This window comes from Drosophila arizonae, chromosome X (genome assembly GCF_054131065.1).
Source record: "Drosophila arizonae isolate 15081-1271.41 chromosome X, UAZ_ARI_1.0, whole genome shotgun sequence".
NCBI lineage: Eukaryota > Metazoa > Arthropoda > Insecta > Diptera > Drosophilidae > Drosophila > Drosophila arizonae.
This window is the reverse complement of record NC_142927.1, coordinates 2,501,355-2,519,535: the sequence shown is the minus strand read 5'-3', so window position 1 is coordinate 2,519,535 and position 18,181 is coordinate 2,501,355. Positions and strand designations below refer to the sequence as shown.

Here is an 18,181-nt window from a genome sequence, read left to right as displayed (position 1 = left end):
GGAAATATGAATATCATCGAGCACTTTAATAAATGGTTTGTCTTATCTAAAATGTCACTTGGATACAATTTTCAACTTGTCAGATTATCTATCACTAAATGACTCAGAAACTCCGGTAGATCTCGTACAGCTAAATAAACATTCTTGAAGCAAGCAATTTGGATGAATCATAGGTAAGCGCATGGAAATTTCCCACAGTAAATTTGTTGATAAGATCTAGCTATAACACTAATGGGGAATACGCCGTAAAGATAAGATGATTCATGACTGATAAACAAAGTTGTTATATAAGATATAGATGATATATACGATATACATGTTAAATATGATATATATTTTATATGATAAAGTCGGAACAGATTTAAGACTATGTAAAAACTAGTTAAGCATATGTATAATCGAACTCTCTCTCTCTCTCTCCCTCTCTTATAATATAGCTATACATATATATCCTATATACCTATACAGAAGTCCAAGTTTTAAATGAAACATTGATGGGGCTTTTCTTTCGAATTTATAAACTACAAATACTTTATTTATATGATAAATTGTATATAGAGCTGTCAGCAGCAAGCGAAGCAATATACATATACACACAAACGTATACATACATATACATCAACTGGAGCAGATCTAATGCTATATATAGTTAACAGACATCGCTTGCAAATGTCGGGGGACATACACGAAATTTTGTTGGGCATATTTGAAAACGTTACAAATTAGATTAAAAGCTCAGTTTTAGTTTTGTTGTCTGTGTTGTAGTCGGGTCGATGGCTAGCGACCTATAGTACAGTTATAAGATACATATACATATATAGATAGGACTTTTTTAGTTTTGCACACTATAGAAATACCCTTAAAACCTTTACTGGAAATGGATATACAGTTACGTACATATACATGGGACAATCGAGGACAGGACCGTATAAATTAACATTGTCAAAATCAAGTTGGGGGCGGGGTTAAAACTCTTAAGTAAGGCGAACAAAAAAAAATACATAATATATATATATCAATATATATATATGTATGCAGAGAAGCACGCCAAATGTGGCATATAAATCTTATTATGATCTATCTCTTCACACGCACACATAGACCCACATGTGTGCGTGTGTGTGTGGGTAGGGGGAAAAAAAGGGGGTTTGGCCTTGGTTTGTTCACGCTGGCAGCGGCCGCTAAATCTATTTCTTGTGCTCCGCATAGATTTCCTCAATCTTTTTCCTGCGCTTCGTTAACAGCGGATTGTTGGACTTGTCCAGCGCCTTGATTTGCATCTGGAATAGGAAGGGAGAGAGATTAGAGAAGTGCCGCGCCTTGACGTATTGCACGCTAGCTTACTTGATCGTAGTCCACTCGCATGGTGGCCAGCGATCGCGTCATCTCCTCCTGCACCTCCGGCCAGGTCTCCTCCCCCTCCTTGAGCATGCGGCCGGTGCAGAGTGGCGTCTGCGGCACCGCATCGTACTGGGCTATCCACTTGTTGCGCAGCACATCCTCGATGCGCAGCCGCTTGCTGGGATCCACATTGAGCATGCCCTTGATCAGATCCTTGGCCGCCTGGCTGACGTTCGTCCACTCGGGGTCGGGGAAGTCGTACTGGCCCGACCGTATGCGCTTCTTCATGCCCGGCGATATGGAGAGTCCGTTGATGCTGTAGAACGGCGGAAAGCCGCACATGATGATGTACATGACCACGCCCAGCGACCAGATGTCGCAGCTCTTGTCATACTTCTGCGGGCCGAGCACTTCCGGAGCTAAGGCGACGAACGGGAGAGATCATTCAATGAAACATTTAAAGGGGCACGATCAGGATAGACGCACTGACCCACATAGTACGGCGTATAGCAGGGCGTCTGTAGGGTGTCGTTGGTGAACGTCTCCTTGGCGAAGCCAAAGTCTGTCAGCTTCAGTATCGCATTCGGCTCCTTTGTCGTGTAGAGCAAGTTCTCTGGCTTCAGGTCGCGGTGCGCTATGTCCCGGCTGTGGAGATAGTAAATCGCCTCGCATATCTCGCGCATTATGTGAGCCGCTTCCCGTTCCGTAAAGGAGCTGTCCGCCTTCTCCTGGATGCGCTGGAACAGCTCACCGCCCTCCATGCTGCAAGTGAGAGAAGAAGTCGCGTGAATAGGGTGTGGGAAGGGGCTGACGGAGGAGGGTGACTGAATTGGCTAGGGGAAGAGACCGTTTGAGCGTCTCTCATAAGCGATTGCAGAGAGAAAGAGAGAGAAAAAGGGAAGGGGGAAGGTCCCTCTACTGACTGGAGCGGAAGTAATACCTATAGCAAAGAGAGTTGGTGGCAAAGAGAGAGGAAAGCAGAAATAGGGGGTATGGGGGAAGAAGAAGAAATCGTGAACTTAGTTCTCACATTCTTTCCTTTGCACTTTCTCTCTCTCTCTCTCTCTCTCTTTCCATCTTAGACCACTTGTCAGATCTAAATCTTATAAATCGAGGAAGAGAGAGCGAGAGAGAGTGGGAGAGAGGTCAGACTCTTTTCCTTGATCTCTCTTCCCCATATATAGGATTTTGATTTAAGAATGAATTATAGATGATGGAGAACTATGTCCTGAATTTCTCTTTCTCCATTTTATTCTCTACCTGTCTCTATCATAAGATAAGTTTTCGCTCTCTCTTCTCAGATTTCTGCTTTTCTTTCCGCCTCTCGCTTATTAGAGAGAGAGAAAGAGAGAGAGAGAGAGAACTGAACTTGTATCTCTCCCTCTCTTGTTATCTCTTTCCCTCCCAGCACGAGCTATCTCCTTTCGGCAATTCACTTTTCTTTTTCATCCCATTGTTCTATACGAATGCCACAGACAGAAATGTCTGCCAAGAGCGCTGGAGTCTTTGGCCTATTTATAGAGCCACAGCGAATGTCGGCCACAATTAGACGAATTAACGATAAATTAGTTGCGATGCGAAAGAAAAACTCGAAACTTATTTAATTATGGCGCGTATAATGCGGATTTATGGCGCCTTTATGGCAACTGAATGTAAACAAGGTGGCAACGCACTAATTGACTTTCGTGCGAAAAACCGAATTAATGAATAACGGTGTATAGCGTGTGCCATTCTGAGTTATTGTTTCCAATTGGAAATAGGCAAATGCGAGTTGGGTGGCGCGACTAGAACTCATTGTAGTATATCATCTAATTGGAAATCGATAGAATAAATTAGATGAGATTGGCGGCTAGGTGGAGTATATCCAATTGGAATACATTATTCTATTGGACTTACCCGAAGTCGGAATCATTATATACGTTCTAATTGGAAATTAATTGACTGTGCAAATAACTGAAACTAGTTGGGATCAAGTATCGAGTTGGACTATATTGTAGGGCTATTCAACAACATCCAATCAGAAACGGATTACATACGGTTAGGCCAGTGCCTAGTTGGATTTGTCATTATATCGTTATATCATGCTGCTTCATTGAACACCCATATTGGAAATGAGACTTGTTAATTGCCCGAATGGAGCCAGCTTTGTGCCTGATTGATATATGATACCGTTAATTGGAAACACCGAAACCCAATCTGATCACTCGTTCAGTCAGCCACCTCAGACACGTGTCCAATTGGAGCTAGCCCGTCTAATTACCATTCCATTACGACCAGCAGACACTTGCGTCCGCTGTACGTGTTCTCGTAGACGTCAATGATGTTCACGATGTGCTTGCAGCCGCTGGCCCGCCAGTGCAGGTCGACCTCGCGGCGCGCCTTCTCGTTGTCCAGCAGGACCTTGAGGGCGAAATTCTGTTTGGTGCGCCGATTGGTGCACTGCACCACTTTTCCATTGATGCCCAGCCCGAGCACCGTGTCCGATATTTCGTAGTCGTCCACCAAAGGCGTTGTCTTTGGTTGCCGTTGATTCTGCAGCGAAAGCATCTTGAAAGCTGGGGCCTAGCCTAGAGGGGAGAGAGCGAAAGAGACAGAGGAGAGAGTATTCAAATTAGAATTGTTATAGTTTATGCGGGTTTTACAGCTGCTTGAACGAGCTGAGCGAGTGGAGGGCAAAGAGAGAGAGAGAGAGAAAGGGAGTGTGAAAGTAAGATCGACAGTATTGCCGTGCTGCAGTTTGTTAGAGCCGACTAATTGGATAACATAAAGAATAACATTAACTGCTACAAGCGCCAGTGTTGCAGTGCTGCACTCAGCCATAAAAATAAGCTGCTGCTGCTGCTACACAGTAAAATCCTAGCTTTAACTGCCATGTGGTGCAATTGGTAGTAGATGTGCCCGTTGCTCCCGGCAAATTGTAGCTGCAGCCGGTGCCAATGTTGCCGTGCTGCACTGAGCAGTATGAATGAGCTCCCATTTCGCTAATACATAGAATAAAGCCTCGACTTAGAATAGTAAAATTAACTGAGAGTGTTGCCGTGCTGCAGTTGGCAGACAGGATGACACCAGCTAGAGGCAGCCTCCAGCTAGTGTTGCCATATCGTTAACGGAGTGTGAATTCAAGTACCTCGTCAACAGTGTTGCCGTGTCGCAATTAGCTTAAAGTGTCATTGCATCATAATGATCTTTTAAGAATAACAATTCAAGCAATGACGTCACACACACATACATACAGAGAGACACTTGAATTGTGGTATTATTTACAAATAAACAAATTGATGCTACGTTTCTGTTGTCATTTGGCTTTACGTGGGCGCAACAACTTGTTAACGAATAGACAGATATAAAGAGATGAAATTCTGTTCGGCAGAAATTGCGAAACTCGCAACAAAACCGAACTTCAAGTAATTCGGATTCGAATTGGAATTCGCATTGATTTAGCATTTCGAGTGGCTCTTTACATGGGCATAAATTATTCGAATTGGAATTGTACATTGAATTGGAATTGCTTTGCATATGCTAATTGGCATTACAGGGCTTTCCGTTTTGTTTATGAAATTTTATGCAGCAAACGTTCGTACGTGTGTGTGTGCGTGGTCAGCTGCTTTAGCCATGCGACTTGTACAGTTAGTATAAATGATAAATCTTGCACTAAATAATGAAGATCTGGAGGGGGGGGGGGGGGGGGGGGAGAGCACAGCAAACATTACACAATGTTTAAACGGGGAGTGCTAATAGGAAAATGCACTTGCAGCCTGGCAACTCTGATTGGACATTGAGCTGCGTTGGCATGCCCACTTTATCCCACGTCTCTCGCTCTCTCTGTCACTCTCCCATGTGTGCGTGTGTGCTTGGCTGATGAAATGAGTTTATGTTATTTATTGTGATTAATATATAATGCACAAAGCCAATTGCGGTTTAATGAATGCATTTATGTAAAAGCAATATTGAAAATAATACAGCATATTGCACAGCTCTTCTTCTTAACTTTAGTTGCCCCCGCACACACACACAAACACACACAGACAGCCATTCACACACCTGGCGTGTGTGTCAAAGCCGCAGCTACATGCGTCATGTTTCCCCCCACTTAATGCGGTACTCTTTTTTTTAGTACCATTTTCACTTTGCGCTTATTTTTATCAGTCACACACTCACACACACACACGCAGAGATCTGTCTTCTCTTTGATTAAAAGTTCGGGTCAATGTCGCTGCACAGTGTTATATATATTTGAGATATTAGCACTTGTGTTCTCGTTCTTCGCTAACATACCTTTATTTGCTTTTTTGTTTTTTTTTTTTTTTTGTTCGGCGTGCGATGTAATAACAATAAAAAAAAAAGAAAACAACACGCTCCGGGCACAACACGCTGCGAGCTTCGACTTAAAAGCAAAAACAATAACTGAAAATACCTTTTCAAGTGCGACCAGGTTGCACCAGGCGCATAATACCAAATACAAACACATTCAGTGTGGCTGCCAAGCGTTCCTTTGGTCGCAATATTGTGAATGGGGCGCAATATTGTAAAAGATGACACAAGACATTATTTTTGTTCAATAAATTCAATATCAAATTATATATATATATATATATATATATATATATATATATATATATATATATATATATATATATATATATATATATATATATATATATATATATATATATATATATAAATTGTGTATATATCTGACAGCTTGAGTTTCATATATTGAATTATCCAAACGAATATATGCAATGCCTACTCCGTGCTGTTCGAAGTTGTCCATAGCACGCGCATAACAGCTGGTCACACCTAAAGTGTTCCTTGCATTTAAGCAGCATCTGGTAGCGCCAAGGCGCCATCATTGAAACGCGCACTACTGTGAATGGAAGATAAATATCTATTCAATGATTCGAAGAAATAAAATCGCTGACTGCAACATAAGTGTATGTATATTTAATTTAGAGCAATAAAAAAAAAGAACCTAAATAATGTCTTTAGCGGCACATCTACAAGGTGAGTAACATAGGTAAACACACAATACACCATACAATTTATAATTATGGATAAAGGACTGTTTAAACATACTGTTCACAAAACATGCATTTGCTTAGGTCTATATTGTTCACAATTGTGCATTTGGACATGGCGAAAGCTATGCCCAACAAGTCCTTATTTTGAGTATTGCACTAATGGCTCACATATTTAACTTTTTTTTTTTCATTTTTAACTTAAACTTTATTTTCCCCAGTTTCGCTTTCTGTCGGGCGTAAGCTTTTCTTTTTGCTCACTTTTTTTTTTTTTTACTTAGAGTTAAAATTGAAACTAGCCTGGGCTTGGGAAGGAGAAAATTATTGTATAGTGCTAAATTGTTAGTGAATGATCTGGGTGTTATTATAAGACTTGGGATTGCATTGTTTTTCCATTTTTTTTGCTTCATTTCCTTTATGGTTTTTTCTTTCTGTTTTGTACACAAGTTAGGGACATGAATTTTTTGTTTCAAAATATCAATTGGACAAAGTGTTTGGTAATTTCAGATAAGCTTAGAATTTTCATCATATTTGTCTCCAATTTTTTCTTTGTTTCATTATCCTCCTCCTGAAAGGGGGGTTTTCCATATTTCCTTTCTATTTTCACGTTGATCTTTCAATTTTGAAAATTTGCACGCAACCATGCCACTAGCTCCATGCAAGCGCACACATATATCGATACACACACACACACACACACTCTCACGCACACACACACACGCACTATGGAGGAAGTGTATTAGTGATCGATTTGCTTTCAACTCTCTCCAGCTGGTTGCTTCGATTCCCTTCGAGTAGTTTTAATGGTATGCAGTGGGTAGTGGTCCTTGATCGTGCGCGTGTTGGGTTTTATGTGCGTCTTCCTCCTCCTTCGTGACCTTTTCGCTTTACTCCCTACTTCTTTTTCGATTTTTGCAGATTGTTGCTGTGGTTGTTTTGTTTTTTTGATGCTGTTGTTGTTGCTGCTGGGTTTTTGATTAATATTTGTGTCTGGGGATCAGTCGCTGTGGTCGCTCTTATGCGGATAAGCCGAGTGTCTTGCGTACCAATCGCTGTGCGATCCGATTGAACTCGTCCCTTCGCTCCCGCCACATGATAGCCGCATCCACATTGGCGCCACTCTCGTCGTTCGGTTCTAAGGGAAGGCAGACGATTAGTCAAATGGACAAGTATAAAAGCATATATATATATGCATATAGATTATAGGTCTATAGGTGTCTTTACCCGCCAGCATGCTGACCACACTCAGGAGTATCTTCTCAACACTCTGAACAGGGCTCCAGCGCTCGGCGGAGAGCTCGTAGCCCATGGGATCATCGCCAGGGGCGTGAAGTATTGATATGCAGACGCGGCCATCGGCAAAGATGTTTGGATGAAACATATCACAAGTGAATTTCATTTTAGGTGGACTTAGTGGATAGTCGGGTGGAAAGACCAAACGGGCGGGAAACACGCCGCCCTCGAAGCAGGTGCCCTCGGGTCCGCTACAATATACAGTTAGATTAGATATGCATAATGGCACACATACATCTGCACACACACACACACATACACATACACACATGTATGTGTATGCACATGATGTGACAACTCACGCAATTAGCGCCTCCCATTCAAAGAAATTGTCCTCGCTGATGGGTCCAGCGGCAATGCCCTCCGGCGGGTCCAATGTTAACTCTATATGATGCAGTAGGGCGAGCGAATGTGTGTGAGTTCGTGTGTGTGTGTATGAGAGAGAGGGAGAGATAGAAAGATAGGGGAACAGTTATGGCGGTGGATTGTTTTTGTTGTTGATGAAAGTTCATCCGAACGCAGCTCGCAAACATGCATCTTTTTAGCACCTGCCCAAAGTCCCGTTCACTTACGTTTGTATTCCGCCATCAGGCGACGCAGCGCCGAGCCAGCCATTTGTTGTCCACTTTAATTTTAAATTGCAGCTCGAGGTCAAGTTAAGCGAGAAAAACACCACGTTGGTATTTGCGAGCGTGTGGCATAAAGTTGCAAAGTGTTTATTTTTATATATGTATATAATTTGCTTGCATATATATATACATATGCATATATGTACATACATACATATGCATATATATATAAAATTATATATACATGTATATGTATATATATGTATATATACAAGATATATGCTAGTGTGTGGTATATATATATAAATATATATATATACGTATATATACAACTAAAAAAACAAACAAAACTATCGAACTGCCTAGTGTGTGTGTGTATATATATACATATATATGTATGTATGTATATATATATGTATATATGTATTTATTTTGTCCGTATGCGTATGTCAATGTCGGCCAGCTTGAAAAAAAAATGAAACTACGTTTTTGCGTTTTCAGGGTTGCCGGACTGTCTCATTTGACATCGCACTTATCGCATACACTAAACATATGTGTGCAAATCGTGGTGCGCAGAACGCGCCTAGCTACTTGGTAATCGTATGCATTCTTAAGTTTGCTGCTTGTTATTGTTGTTGTTCTACTGTTTTGTTGGAATCGAATTTTGTAAGTACCTGTTTGAGCTAAAATTTTTTTGTTTTTCTATTAATTTCTGCCAACACGAAAATCTGCCTGCTTCTTACAACGTGGCAACGTTGTTCTATCGTTCTCTCAAATGGCTAGATCTGGCAATACACTCTGTGTTTACTTCTTATTTATTGTATTTATAAATCAAAACTTAAATACTTTTGAGATGCTAAAGTAATTAAAAATTACAGCTCGTTGTGCTCATTGCGGGAAGACGAATTGGCAGGCAGATGAGCTTTCAGTTCGCGCCAGAAGTCGACGCGATGCTGCAGCAGCGCTAGTTCCATGCGCAGCAGCGCCGGCAGTTCGGTCTCGGTCTCGTCCAAGTCCAACTTGGAGCCCAGGCGGGCATACTGCACTGGATAGGTGCGCGTGGGCAGCCAGGTGGGTAGGTTGCTGGTGCCATTCACATGATTGGGATCACTAAATGAAATCGATTTATTTCAGTTGATGTTTGTTTCAATTGCTAAAGAGAGAGAGCTGGCATACCCGTTACGCGCAAAGTTCACCCAGAGGCGGAGCATTAGGTCGCGCAGCTCCAGGTCCTGTCGCGTCGGCACCGCGCTCACGAACAGCTCCCGGCCGATGGGAAACAGATACTGCAGCTCCTCAGCATGGCAGGCGCCATAGAACTCGTTGCGTGCGCCCTTAAAGATCTCCGAGAAGCTGGCCGCGCCCTTGTGATCAAACAGATAGACATACGTGGGCGCCAGCTGCTGGTCATCCAAGCGCAGCTGCAAGTACTCATCGACGCCAGCCACAAACCAGCCATCGGATATAAGCTGCAAGCGACATAATATATCAATATATGGGGAGATATATGTATGGTATGGTGATCTGATTCTTACATCGGTCAGATTCTGATGGTTGGATTTGTTGTAGTTGTGGCCCGCTTTGAAGTAGAAGTTCTCTATGTGGCGCGTTATCTGCTGCTGCTTCTCCTCGTCGTGATGGTCATAGTTGAGCACCACAGGCAGCAGGCGTTCGAAGGACGACTTAAACTCCGCCATGAGATGCGGCAGATTGAGCAGCGCCGCCGTCTTCAGTAGGCCCTCCTCGGCTGTCACGCCTATCATCAGGGGCAGCTCCTGGCCATGCGGTCGCTGCGCCACCTCGCGTGGTCGCTGCGTCAGGAAGGCGCCCTCATGCTCTGGCTCAATGACGGGCGGAAACGGTATCATCGGATCGAAGTCCCAAACCTGAAAGTGGAAGGATCTTTATATACTGTCACCACACCCACACACACACCCACACACTTACAAACATGTCGTAGAGCGTGGCTACCACATCCTCGGCTCGCTTGCCGCGTAAACAGCTCAAGCGCGCAGGCCAATCCTCGCCAGCTGCGGTGCAGTTCAGCAGCTCGCTCAATTTGAGTGCCCGCCGAGCGGCCACGCCCGGGTGGGCGGGCTGTGCCCATGGATTGAAATAGGTGCCCGACTGGGCAATGGCCCGGTGGAGCAGACCGCGAGACTTCTCGGAGAGCATGTGGTAGGTGACGCTGGCACCGCCGGCGCTCTCGCCGAACACCGTCACGCTCTGCGGATCCCCGCCAAAGGCGGCAATATTGTCACGCACCCAGCGCAGCACCTCCAGCTGATCCTTCAGGCCATTGTTGCCCGGGCAGTCGAGCGTCTCGGTGCTGAGGAAGCCGAGCGGGCCCAGCCGGAAATTGGCCGAGACGAGCACAATGTCGTGCTCGAGCAGAAAGTCCGGCCCGTAGAAGCTGCTGATGCCCGCGCCGCACTGCCAGCCGCCGCCGTGGAACCAAACCATCACGGGCAGCGGCTCCGCCGGCACCGGATCTGGCGTATACACGTTGAGGTACAGGCAGTCCTCAGAGCCCTCGATGATCATGTCGCGTCGAAACGGATCGCGCTGCATGCAGACGGGCGCATCCTTAACGGCCAGTCGCTCGCCCTGCCAGGCCGGCATCGGGACGGGCGCCCGGAACCGCAGCTCGCCCAGCGGCGGCACAGCATACGGCACGCCCATAAACGCCCGCATATGCCGCCCGCTGTGGGTGGTCTTGTGGCGGCCCACCAGCCAGCCGCCGTGCGGCATCTGGACGTGCATGCCCTGCGAGGCGCGTGCCCATGCCCCATCGATCAGAGCGCCCAGCACGAGCGCCCCCAGCCACAGCAGCTTCCAGTCGCTTGCCATTCTCAGTCCCAGCTCTTCAACTCGTCAACTGATTTGGCCAACGGCCGCTGCTGCCGCTTTTAATATTACAACATTCGCTCTTGCCAGGCGCGGGCAGCGCACACTGGTTCCGCTTACTAAAAATACCCAATGAAAACAATAACAACACTAAATGAACCCAACAAAATAATTGAAATTCAATAAATTTCCATAACTGGAAAAAGGCCAACATATTCTTAAAGATCGAAAGTCGTTTTTCGGACTCGTCAAATTTATAATTTAATCTGTAATCTGTAATCTGTAATCTTTGATCTGACATCTGGCAGCTGTTATACATTTACCTTAATCAGATTCTCTCTGAAAGCTGCTTGATAGCTTGCACGTGCTCGATGGGCTCACACTCTGGGCTCAGCGTACTTAAGCTGTAAATTCCTGTAACTTTAGTTTCAAGAACTGGCAGAGCTTTCTGTGCTTTCGCAGCAAAGCTTGCGGAAAGTCCTTGAACTTGAGTTAGCTCAAGAATAATCACTGTTCAGGCGGAGCTTTTGTGTGCTTTCGCAGTTGAGCTTTTTGCAGCAAGTCCTTTAAAGGTATGCTTTATGCTCTTCGAGCTTTCAGGCGTCGCAAGCTCTTATGCGCTTCTTAAGATGCTTCTTCGTGCAAAGCTTAGACAGATTGGGCTTTTATACACGCTTGGTTCTTTATTTTTTATTATTTATGATATTTTGTATTTATTTTTAATTCAATTTTGGTTTGGGTTTTTGCACACTCTTTGTTTATTTTTTATTCATTTTCTTTTATTAACATTTTTATTTTATTTATTTTTTATTAAATTCTGTTGCTTTAACCTTAAACCCAGAAATTTTGCTTTTTGTTTATATTTAAATATACATAAATTAAAATTTAAAAAAATATTTGCTGTTTTTTTTTTAAATTCTACTGTCGCAAACTTGTTTTTATACAAATCTTAAGTTCATAAAATACATTATTATTTTTTTTTATGAATAATTTATTTGCATTGCTCTTTTTTTTTTTTTTGTAACTTGACAAACATTCACCTGCCCAACTGTCTGCCCCACTGTGCGCATCCTCAAGCTGATTTGTTAAATTGTTTACAATAATTAAAAATACATGTTTTATTGTTGTTGTTGTTGCCCGCTTCGGTACTTAGCCAAATGTGTGAAATAAATACACCGAAAAAATCTGCAATGCAAAAGTTGATTTGTCGACGAACGCCGATTAGCGCACAGTGGGTCAAGTGCAGCATAGACTTGCTCGAATCTTGTGAATAGTAGTATTTTATAGTATTTTATGTTGTATATATTTTATATATTTTCTTATGATTATTATTTTTCTTCGCATTATTGTTCAATTTCTTCTTCTCGTTCTTCTTATCCTTCATCTTTGCCAAGTTTTTCATGACTCGCCCACAAGGGGCGTGGCAGAGCGGAAAATGTATTTGACAATTGACAGAGTATTCGACAGTCGGCAACGCCCGACTGCAACGTTCATACTTGTTTTTTTTTTCCTTTGTTTAGACTTTGATTTGTTGCCAAGCTGAATTTGTTCTTGTAGTAGTTGTTGCTTCGTTCCACTGTGCGATGGCTCCGAATGCTGCGCTTCTAACTGTGTCGCATGAGTTGGCAAAATAAAACAAACACATAAATATAGTCAGCCCCAATCCGATTTGGACATTCGCTCAAGCTGTGTTCTCCTTTCGTTTCGCACCAGATCCAAGATGGGATTTTTTTAAATCTGGTATTTTGCCAATCAAAACTTGGCCTTCAGCCGAAGACTCGACGATCGAGTACTCGATTGATATTATATTATTCACCCTCATTAGCGACGCAACAGTAAATCAGCTGAGAGTGTTCCAGTCGGGCCTCACCGACTGCATAATATTCGCTCGATTTGATTTCTAAGAGGGCGTCCACATCAACCTAAATCATAGAGCTTGCGAAGATAGAGTGTATGTCGGTATGCCACGCCCCCAAGAGGCATATAGATATGTGAATTCACAGATGAGCTTAAAAAAACTGCTTTATGAACCAGAAGTAATATCCATCTATATAGTCTTTCGGGTTTGTGAAAATCTCAAATTTCTGGAATATTTAATTAGAGAACTTGCGAAGATAGAGTGTATGTCGGTATGCCACGCCCCCAAGAGGCATATAGATATGTGAATTCACAGATGAGCTAAAAAAAAAAAGCTAAAAAACTGCTTTATGAACCAGAAGTAATACCTATGTATCTATATAGTTTCTGTCTTTCGGGTTTGTGAAAATCTCAAATTTCTGGGATATTTAATTAGAGAACTTCCCTTAGAGCTGATCAAGTATTTTCTGACTTGCCACGCCTCTAGTGGAGATATAGATAAAGCCAATATACCCTTCTCTATTTTATGATCGAGTATATGAAGCCCAATTTGTCCATTTACTCAATTGCAGTTGACTCTGATGTACGCCCACTTAAGGCGTGGCGGGGGCATGCCATAACAAGCAAGCAACTGAAAGCTATACACGAACAATCTCAAAGCAGACAGACGAACTGATATACCCGATTAGCAGCTTCCACTTAAAAGTTAGACCAAACAAAAATTAATCAAACTGAAGTTAAAAACAGATGAATGCAAATCGCAAAGTCGCCAACCGGGAGTACTCGACTCTGATATATCCTGTTGTAGAAGCAATATAAATAAAAAACACTTGAAAATTTCAGATAGGTGAGCCTTATGAGCCCGAGTAGAGTAAGTGGAATATGGCTAGGAATATGTTAATAAACCTTCAGGTGCAGGTATTATGTGATCATGTTGAGCTTTAATTATTTATTGTTAAGGTGTGAATAAATATTTAAAAAAACAAAAAAATTCAAATTAATTACAGTCGACTCTCGCTATTTCGAAATTCAAGAGACTCTTAAAATATTTCGAATTGTCGAGTGTTTAACCATATGAGCACGAATTACCGCGTCTTAGCAGTGATTTTTAGTTGGAATTACTGAGTGATAACTTTGAATTAATGAGAGGTTCGAAATACCGCAGGTTTGAAATAACAAGAGTCGACTGTATTTAACTGTATTTATCTGTATTATATCATTAATTGCACAACTATCTCGCTCTCTTCTCTCTCTCTCATTCTTTCCTTTTTTCTTGTTTCTCTCCTCTTCTCCCTACGCCTATCCCTCTTTCTCTTTTTCTTTTTCTATGTTTTTCTATGTTAGTCTGCTGTCTTTTTCCCTACACTTTCTTTCATTCCCTCTTCTCCTCTCTCTCCATCACGCTGTTACTCTCTCACGCTCTCTCTATCTCGCTCTCGCTCTCTCACTCACTCACTCTCACTGTCTCACCACTCTACATCTCTTGCCGTCAGTTTCTATTCTCTCTTTCTCTTTCCCTTTCACTCCCTCGCTCTCTCTCTCTCTCTCTCGTTCACTCTCATTTTCACTCTGCCTCTCTTGCCATCACTTTCTGTTCTCTCTCTTTCTCATTCTCTCTCTTTCTCTTTCTCTCTCTCTCTCTCTCTCTTTCTATCTCTTTCCCTTGGTCCACGCTCTCTCTCCGTTTCTCGCTTCTCTACCTCTCCCTCTCTTAGTCTTTCCGCATTTTCACTTCATATATACATATATGTATATATCATCTTTACGCTCACATATACCCACACTTCTCGCAAATTGCAAGGTATTTTATATTGAAGCGCACTTCAAAAAATGCCTTTGCATGCCACAGAAAAAAAGAAAAAGTGGAAAAATACCATCGGGCTAATAAGCGCAACGTCTGCGGCCTTTGAAGTTCACTTTGCGGCAGCTGATGAGTGTGTGAGAGAGAAGGTGAAGGAGAAAGAGAGAGAGAGAGAGAGAGAGAGAGAGATGCTGCGAAAGTTTAGCTTTTTCAGTTTTTCTTTTTTTTCCTCTTTATTTTTTGTTATTGAAGTTTTTACTAATATGCGACAAATACTTCGACATGCTCCCCAGCTCACTTACACCGTGCCGCCCACCTGCCACGCCCAACGCTTAATTTGTTGAAGCGACGTTTGACAAATGTTCGTGTCTAGGCCGCAGATTTATTTAGTTATTCAGTTAGCCGACCAGATTTTAATCCACTTGAGTGGCCATTTGTCAAAAAAAAAAAAAAAATAGAAAAAATTATATATATGTATGTATATATGGAAAGAAGGAAGGATGCGAGGAAGGCAGGACAAGCGCAGGACATTTCGGGAATTGGTCATTTGGATAGAAATGAATGATCATATATGTATCAACATACATTGCTTCATGTGACGAGTGTGTATGTGTGGGTGAGAGAGAGAGAGAGAGAGAGAGAGAGAGAAGAGCTCGAAGCATATAAAGTTCTAATTGATTAATAGAGCAGGTTAGGTCTGGGTTGGCACATGGATAAAAATAGAGGGAATGGGATAAGGGATAAGATGATAGGTATAGAAGGTATAGGATAGGTTACACTAAGTAAATCAAAGATAGATAGGGAAAAAAGGAGAATAAATAAATGGGATTAAGATAGGATAGGATTAGGATAATGCAAGAAAAGATCAAAAATAGATAGGAAAAAAAAATATTCGGATGAAAGAGGATAAATGTATTGAAGAAGGTACGTATAGCTTATGATATGGATAATTAAATTAGGCATATATCATATAAAAGTCAGTATATAAGACATATACATATATATATCAATATAATATCATATAAATTTATGCTCTTATTGATACTTTTTTCGGGAGCTGAGCTAGAGTTTTGATAAAATACAGGAAATGCAGGAAAAATTAAATTGTGAGAGAAAAAACTTGTAAAACCGAACTGAAATCGAGTAATTAGGTTAATTCAAAGCGGAGTTACGATAGGTTGTATGGAGATTAGATATACAAATAACAATAAAATCTAAAAACAATGAAAAATTTTCAAATTCCAACAAAGCTATGGTAAAGTTGGTGCGAATTAGAAAGACATAAACAAATATTAAGGGAATAAATAAAGGAAAAGTAGGAATATTATTTGACTCAAAATTTGTATTTCCGCTTAGATTATGCAGGTATTTGCACTTGAAGGGCAGAGAAAGATTGACCAAAAACCCTTTTTGCGGGCCAACAAGTCGAGCCACATCTGAAATCCCCAGCCCCAGCCCCAGCGCCGACTCAAGTCGAATGGAAATACAAAAATGATTTATTGTAGGTAAAATATTTATTGTTGTTTTTGTTTTTTTTTTTTTTCTCCCATTCTCTTGCTTTCTCTCTCGCTCTCAACTTTTTTTTTGTATTCCACACAAATTCCCGTTGTTTTTGTTGTAAAATAAACAAAAGGTCACGCGGCATCTTTTGAATTCTTGTTTCTTTCGGAAAACCCTTTAAAAATCAAGTGAGAATTTCGCTGTCGGGCGTCAACGACTGCATAATACTCGCCCATTTGTTGGGCAAGGGGACGCATTCATTGTCTCGCTGCGCTAGGGCTTCCACGACTGTCGCACGGACGGACTCACAGCCGGACGGACGGCTGGACACAGTCTCCAATAAGCTCTTCTGCCGCTAGGCGAACGAGTATAAAAAGTGAAATAATTATTAACAAAACACAGGGCGAGCGCGCATCGGGTTAGCAGCTGCTTAGAAATATGCGGGCCACGCCCACCCCTCGCCCGCCACTCGCCCACCCCTCGCCCATCTCTCGCCTTTGCTGTATTTATTTATTCTGCATTTTGGGTCAATTCCTTTGGTTTCATTTAATTAAAAAAGCAAAAGCGCGACGCACAATAAAAAACGTATAAATTTATATAGAAAGAGTGTGTGAGAGAGAGAGGGAGAGGGAGAGGTATATATTCACATGCATGTCTGTCCCTGGTCTTGTTAGCTTGTTGGCATCCTTGTATTTACTTAGGATCAGGTGGTGAGCCTTAGCCTGAGCCCGAGCCTGAGCCAGCGTCGTCCGTTTGCCAAACCAAAAAAAAAAAAAAAAAAATTAAAATAAATATATATACATATATATGTATATAGATATACATACATATAATACAAACAATGCAAAGAAGCCGCCGCCGCCGAAGCCGAAGCCAAAATTTCAATTTCGCGGTTACTGCATATTTTCCCATGCCAGCGGCATACCCTGTACGCGCTGGCCAGGCGGGGTATGCACAGCCAACTGTCAGTTTCTCTTGATTTGCGCTTTATCATTGGATTTGGCTTCTTCTCTTTAGCTTTGCTTTCCACTTTCTTTGTTGTTTCGTATTGCTGCTTTCTTAGCGTCTTACTTCTTTTTCTTTGTTTTGCTTCTCACTTTGTTTCTCTCTTTGCAATGTTTTTCTTACTTATGCTTTGCCTTTCACTACTCTTTGTACTTTTCTTTTCTTATAGATACATTCTTAGCTTCTCACTTGTCTCACCTATTCGCTTCTCACTTTGTTTATCTCTTTGCATTACTTTTTGATTTGCTTTCTCGTTGCTTCTCTTGTTACTACTACTATTTTCTTTTCTCTTTTGCTTCTCACATTCTTTTCTTCTTTGCAATAGTTTTCGCTTTGGTCTTCACTTCTCTTTGTACTTTTCTTCTCTGGTTTATACCTTCTTAGCTTCGCACTGTTCTTTTCCCTTTGCTTCTCACTTGGATTTTCTCTTTGAAAGACTTCTTTTATTAGCTTCTCGCTGCTCTTTTCTCTTCGCTTCTCACTTTGTTTATCTCTTTGCATTACTTTTCGCTTTGCTTCTCTTGTTACTGTTATTACTTCCGTTTCTCTGTTGCTTCTCACTTTCATTTTTCTTTGCAATTTCGCTTTTGCTCTACACTTCTCTTTTTACTTACTTCTTACTTCTTTCTTAGATTATTTGATACTTTCTTAGATTCTCTGTTTGCTCTTTTTCCTTTGCTTCTCCCTTTGTCTTTAACTTCTCTTAGCTTCTTCATTCTCAACTTGATTGTTTCCTTCTCTCTATCTATCTCTCTCTCTCTCTCTCACTCACTTGCCCTCCTCATTTCTCTATTCCTCTCCTCAACTTCTTCCCTTGCTTCTCTCAGTCTCTCTCTCACTCACTTGCCCTCCTCATTTCTCTATTCCTCTCCTCAACTTCTTCCCTTGCTTCTCTCTCTCTCTCTCTCTCTCTTTCGCCTTCTCTCATTTCTATCAACTTGTTGCTTGCC

The 18,181-nt window shown here is 41.9% G+C and overlaps 3 protein-coding genes and 1 long non-coding RNA gene across 5 annotated transcripts; 1 reads left to right on the top strand and 3 right to left on the bottom strand.

Annotated features, from left to right (window-relative positions):
• Positions 1–313: 313 nt before the first annotated feature.
• MAPk-Ak2 (MAP kinase-activated protein kinase 2) lies at positions 314–5,775 on the bottom strand. The gene is made up of 5 exons (XM_089475690.1): positions 5,617–5,775; positions 3,602–3,908; positions 1,832–2,103; positions 1,345–1,760; positions 314–1,280 (listed from the first exon to the last, which is right to left on the bottom strand). The coding sequence occupies exons 2-5, from the start codon at positions 3,886–3,888 to the stop codon at positions 1,188–1,190; spliced, it is 1,068 nt and encodes a 355-aa protein (XP_089331816.1). The 5' UTR covers positions 3,889–3,908; positions 5,617–5,775; the 3' UTR covers positions 314–1,187.
• Positions 5,776–6,263: 488 nt separating this feature from the next.
• Ubc7 (ubiquitin conjugating enzyme 7) lies at positions 6,264–8,463 on the bottom strand. Its single transcript, XM_018014685.2, has 4 exons — positions 8,225–8,463; positions 7,955–8,036; positions 7,584–7,843; positions 6,264–7,494 (listed from the first exon to the last, which is right to left on the bottom strand). The coding sequence occupies exons 1-4, from the start codon at positions 8,265–8,267 to the stop codon at positions 7,376–7,378; spliced, it is 504 nt and encodes a 167-aa protein (XP_017870174.1). The 5' UTR covers positions 8,268–8,463; the 3' UTR covers positions 6,264–7,375.
• A 267-nt stretch (positions 8,464–8,730) lies between these two features.
• Positions 8,731–11,283, top strand: LOC149267791 (uncharacterized). 2 transcript variants are annotated; one of them, XR_016271279.1, is made up of 5 exons: positions 8,742–8,887; positions 9,005–9,041; positions 9,100–9,296; positions 9,356–9,735; positions 9,791–11,283. It is a non-coding gene; the product is annotated as an uncharacterized LOC149267791 (long non-coding RNA). The 2 variants fall into 2 exon arrangements; XR_016271278.1 differs by lacking the exon at positions 9,005–9,041 and having other exon boundaries at positions 8,731–8,887.
• LOC108618577 (venom carboxylesterase-6) lies at positions 9,019–11,071 on the bottom strand. Its single transcript, XM_018014653.2, has 4 exons — positions 10,169–11,071; positions 9,757–10,107; positions 9,398–9,690; positions 9,019–9,331 (listed from the first exon to the last, which is right to left on the bottom strand). The coding sequence occupies exons 1-4, from the start codon at positions 11,069–11,071 to the stop codon at positions 9,094–9,096; spliced, it is 1,785 nt and encodes a 594-aa protein (XP_017870142.1). The 3' UTR covers positions 9,019–9,093.
• Positions 11,284–18,181: the final 6,898 nt, after the last annotated feature.

Coding starts and splice junctions, on each gene's coding strand:
- LOC108618577 (XM_018014653.2), bottom strand. CDS start 11,071: ATGGCAAGCGACTGGAAGCTGCTGTGGCTGGGGGCGCTCGTGCTGGGC. Junction 9,691..9,756: donor ACCATCAGAATCTGACCGAT/GTAAGAATCAGA, acceptor TGTCGCTTGCAG/CTTATATCCGATGGCTGGTT. Junction 9,332..9,397: donor GTGAACTTTGCGCGTAACGG/GTATGCCAGCTC, acceptor GATTTCATTTAG/TGATCCCAATCATGTGAATG.
- Ubc7 (XM_018014685.2), bottom strand. CDS start 8,267: ATGGCTGGCTCGGCGCTGCGTCGCCTGATGGCGGAATACAAAC. Junction 7,844..7,954: donor GAATGGGAGGCGCTAATTGC/GTGAGTTGTCAC, acceptor TGTATATTGTAG/CGGACCCGAGGGCACCTGCT. Junction 7,495..7,583: donor TGTGGTCAGCATGCTGGCGG/GTAAAGACACCT, acceptor GCCTTCCCTTAG/AACCGAACGACGAGAGTGGC.
- MAPk-Ak2 (XM_089475690.1), bottom strand. CDS start 3,888: ATGCTTTCGCTGCAGAATCAACGGCAACCAAAGACAACGCCTTTGGTG. Junction 2,104..3,601: donor CTGCTGGTCGTAATGGAATG/GTAATTAGACGG, acceptor TCTCACTTGCAG/CATGGAGGGCGGTGAGCTGT. Junction 1,761..1,831: donor CTATACGCCGTACTATGTGG/GTCAGTGCGTCT, acceptor TCGTCGCCTTAG/CTCCGGAAGTGCTCGGCCCG.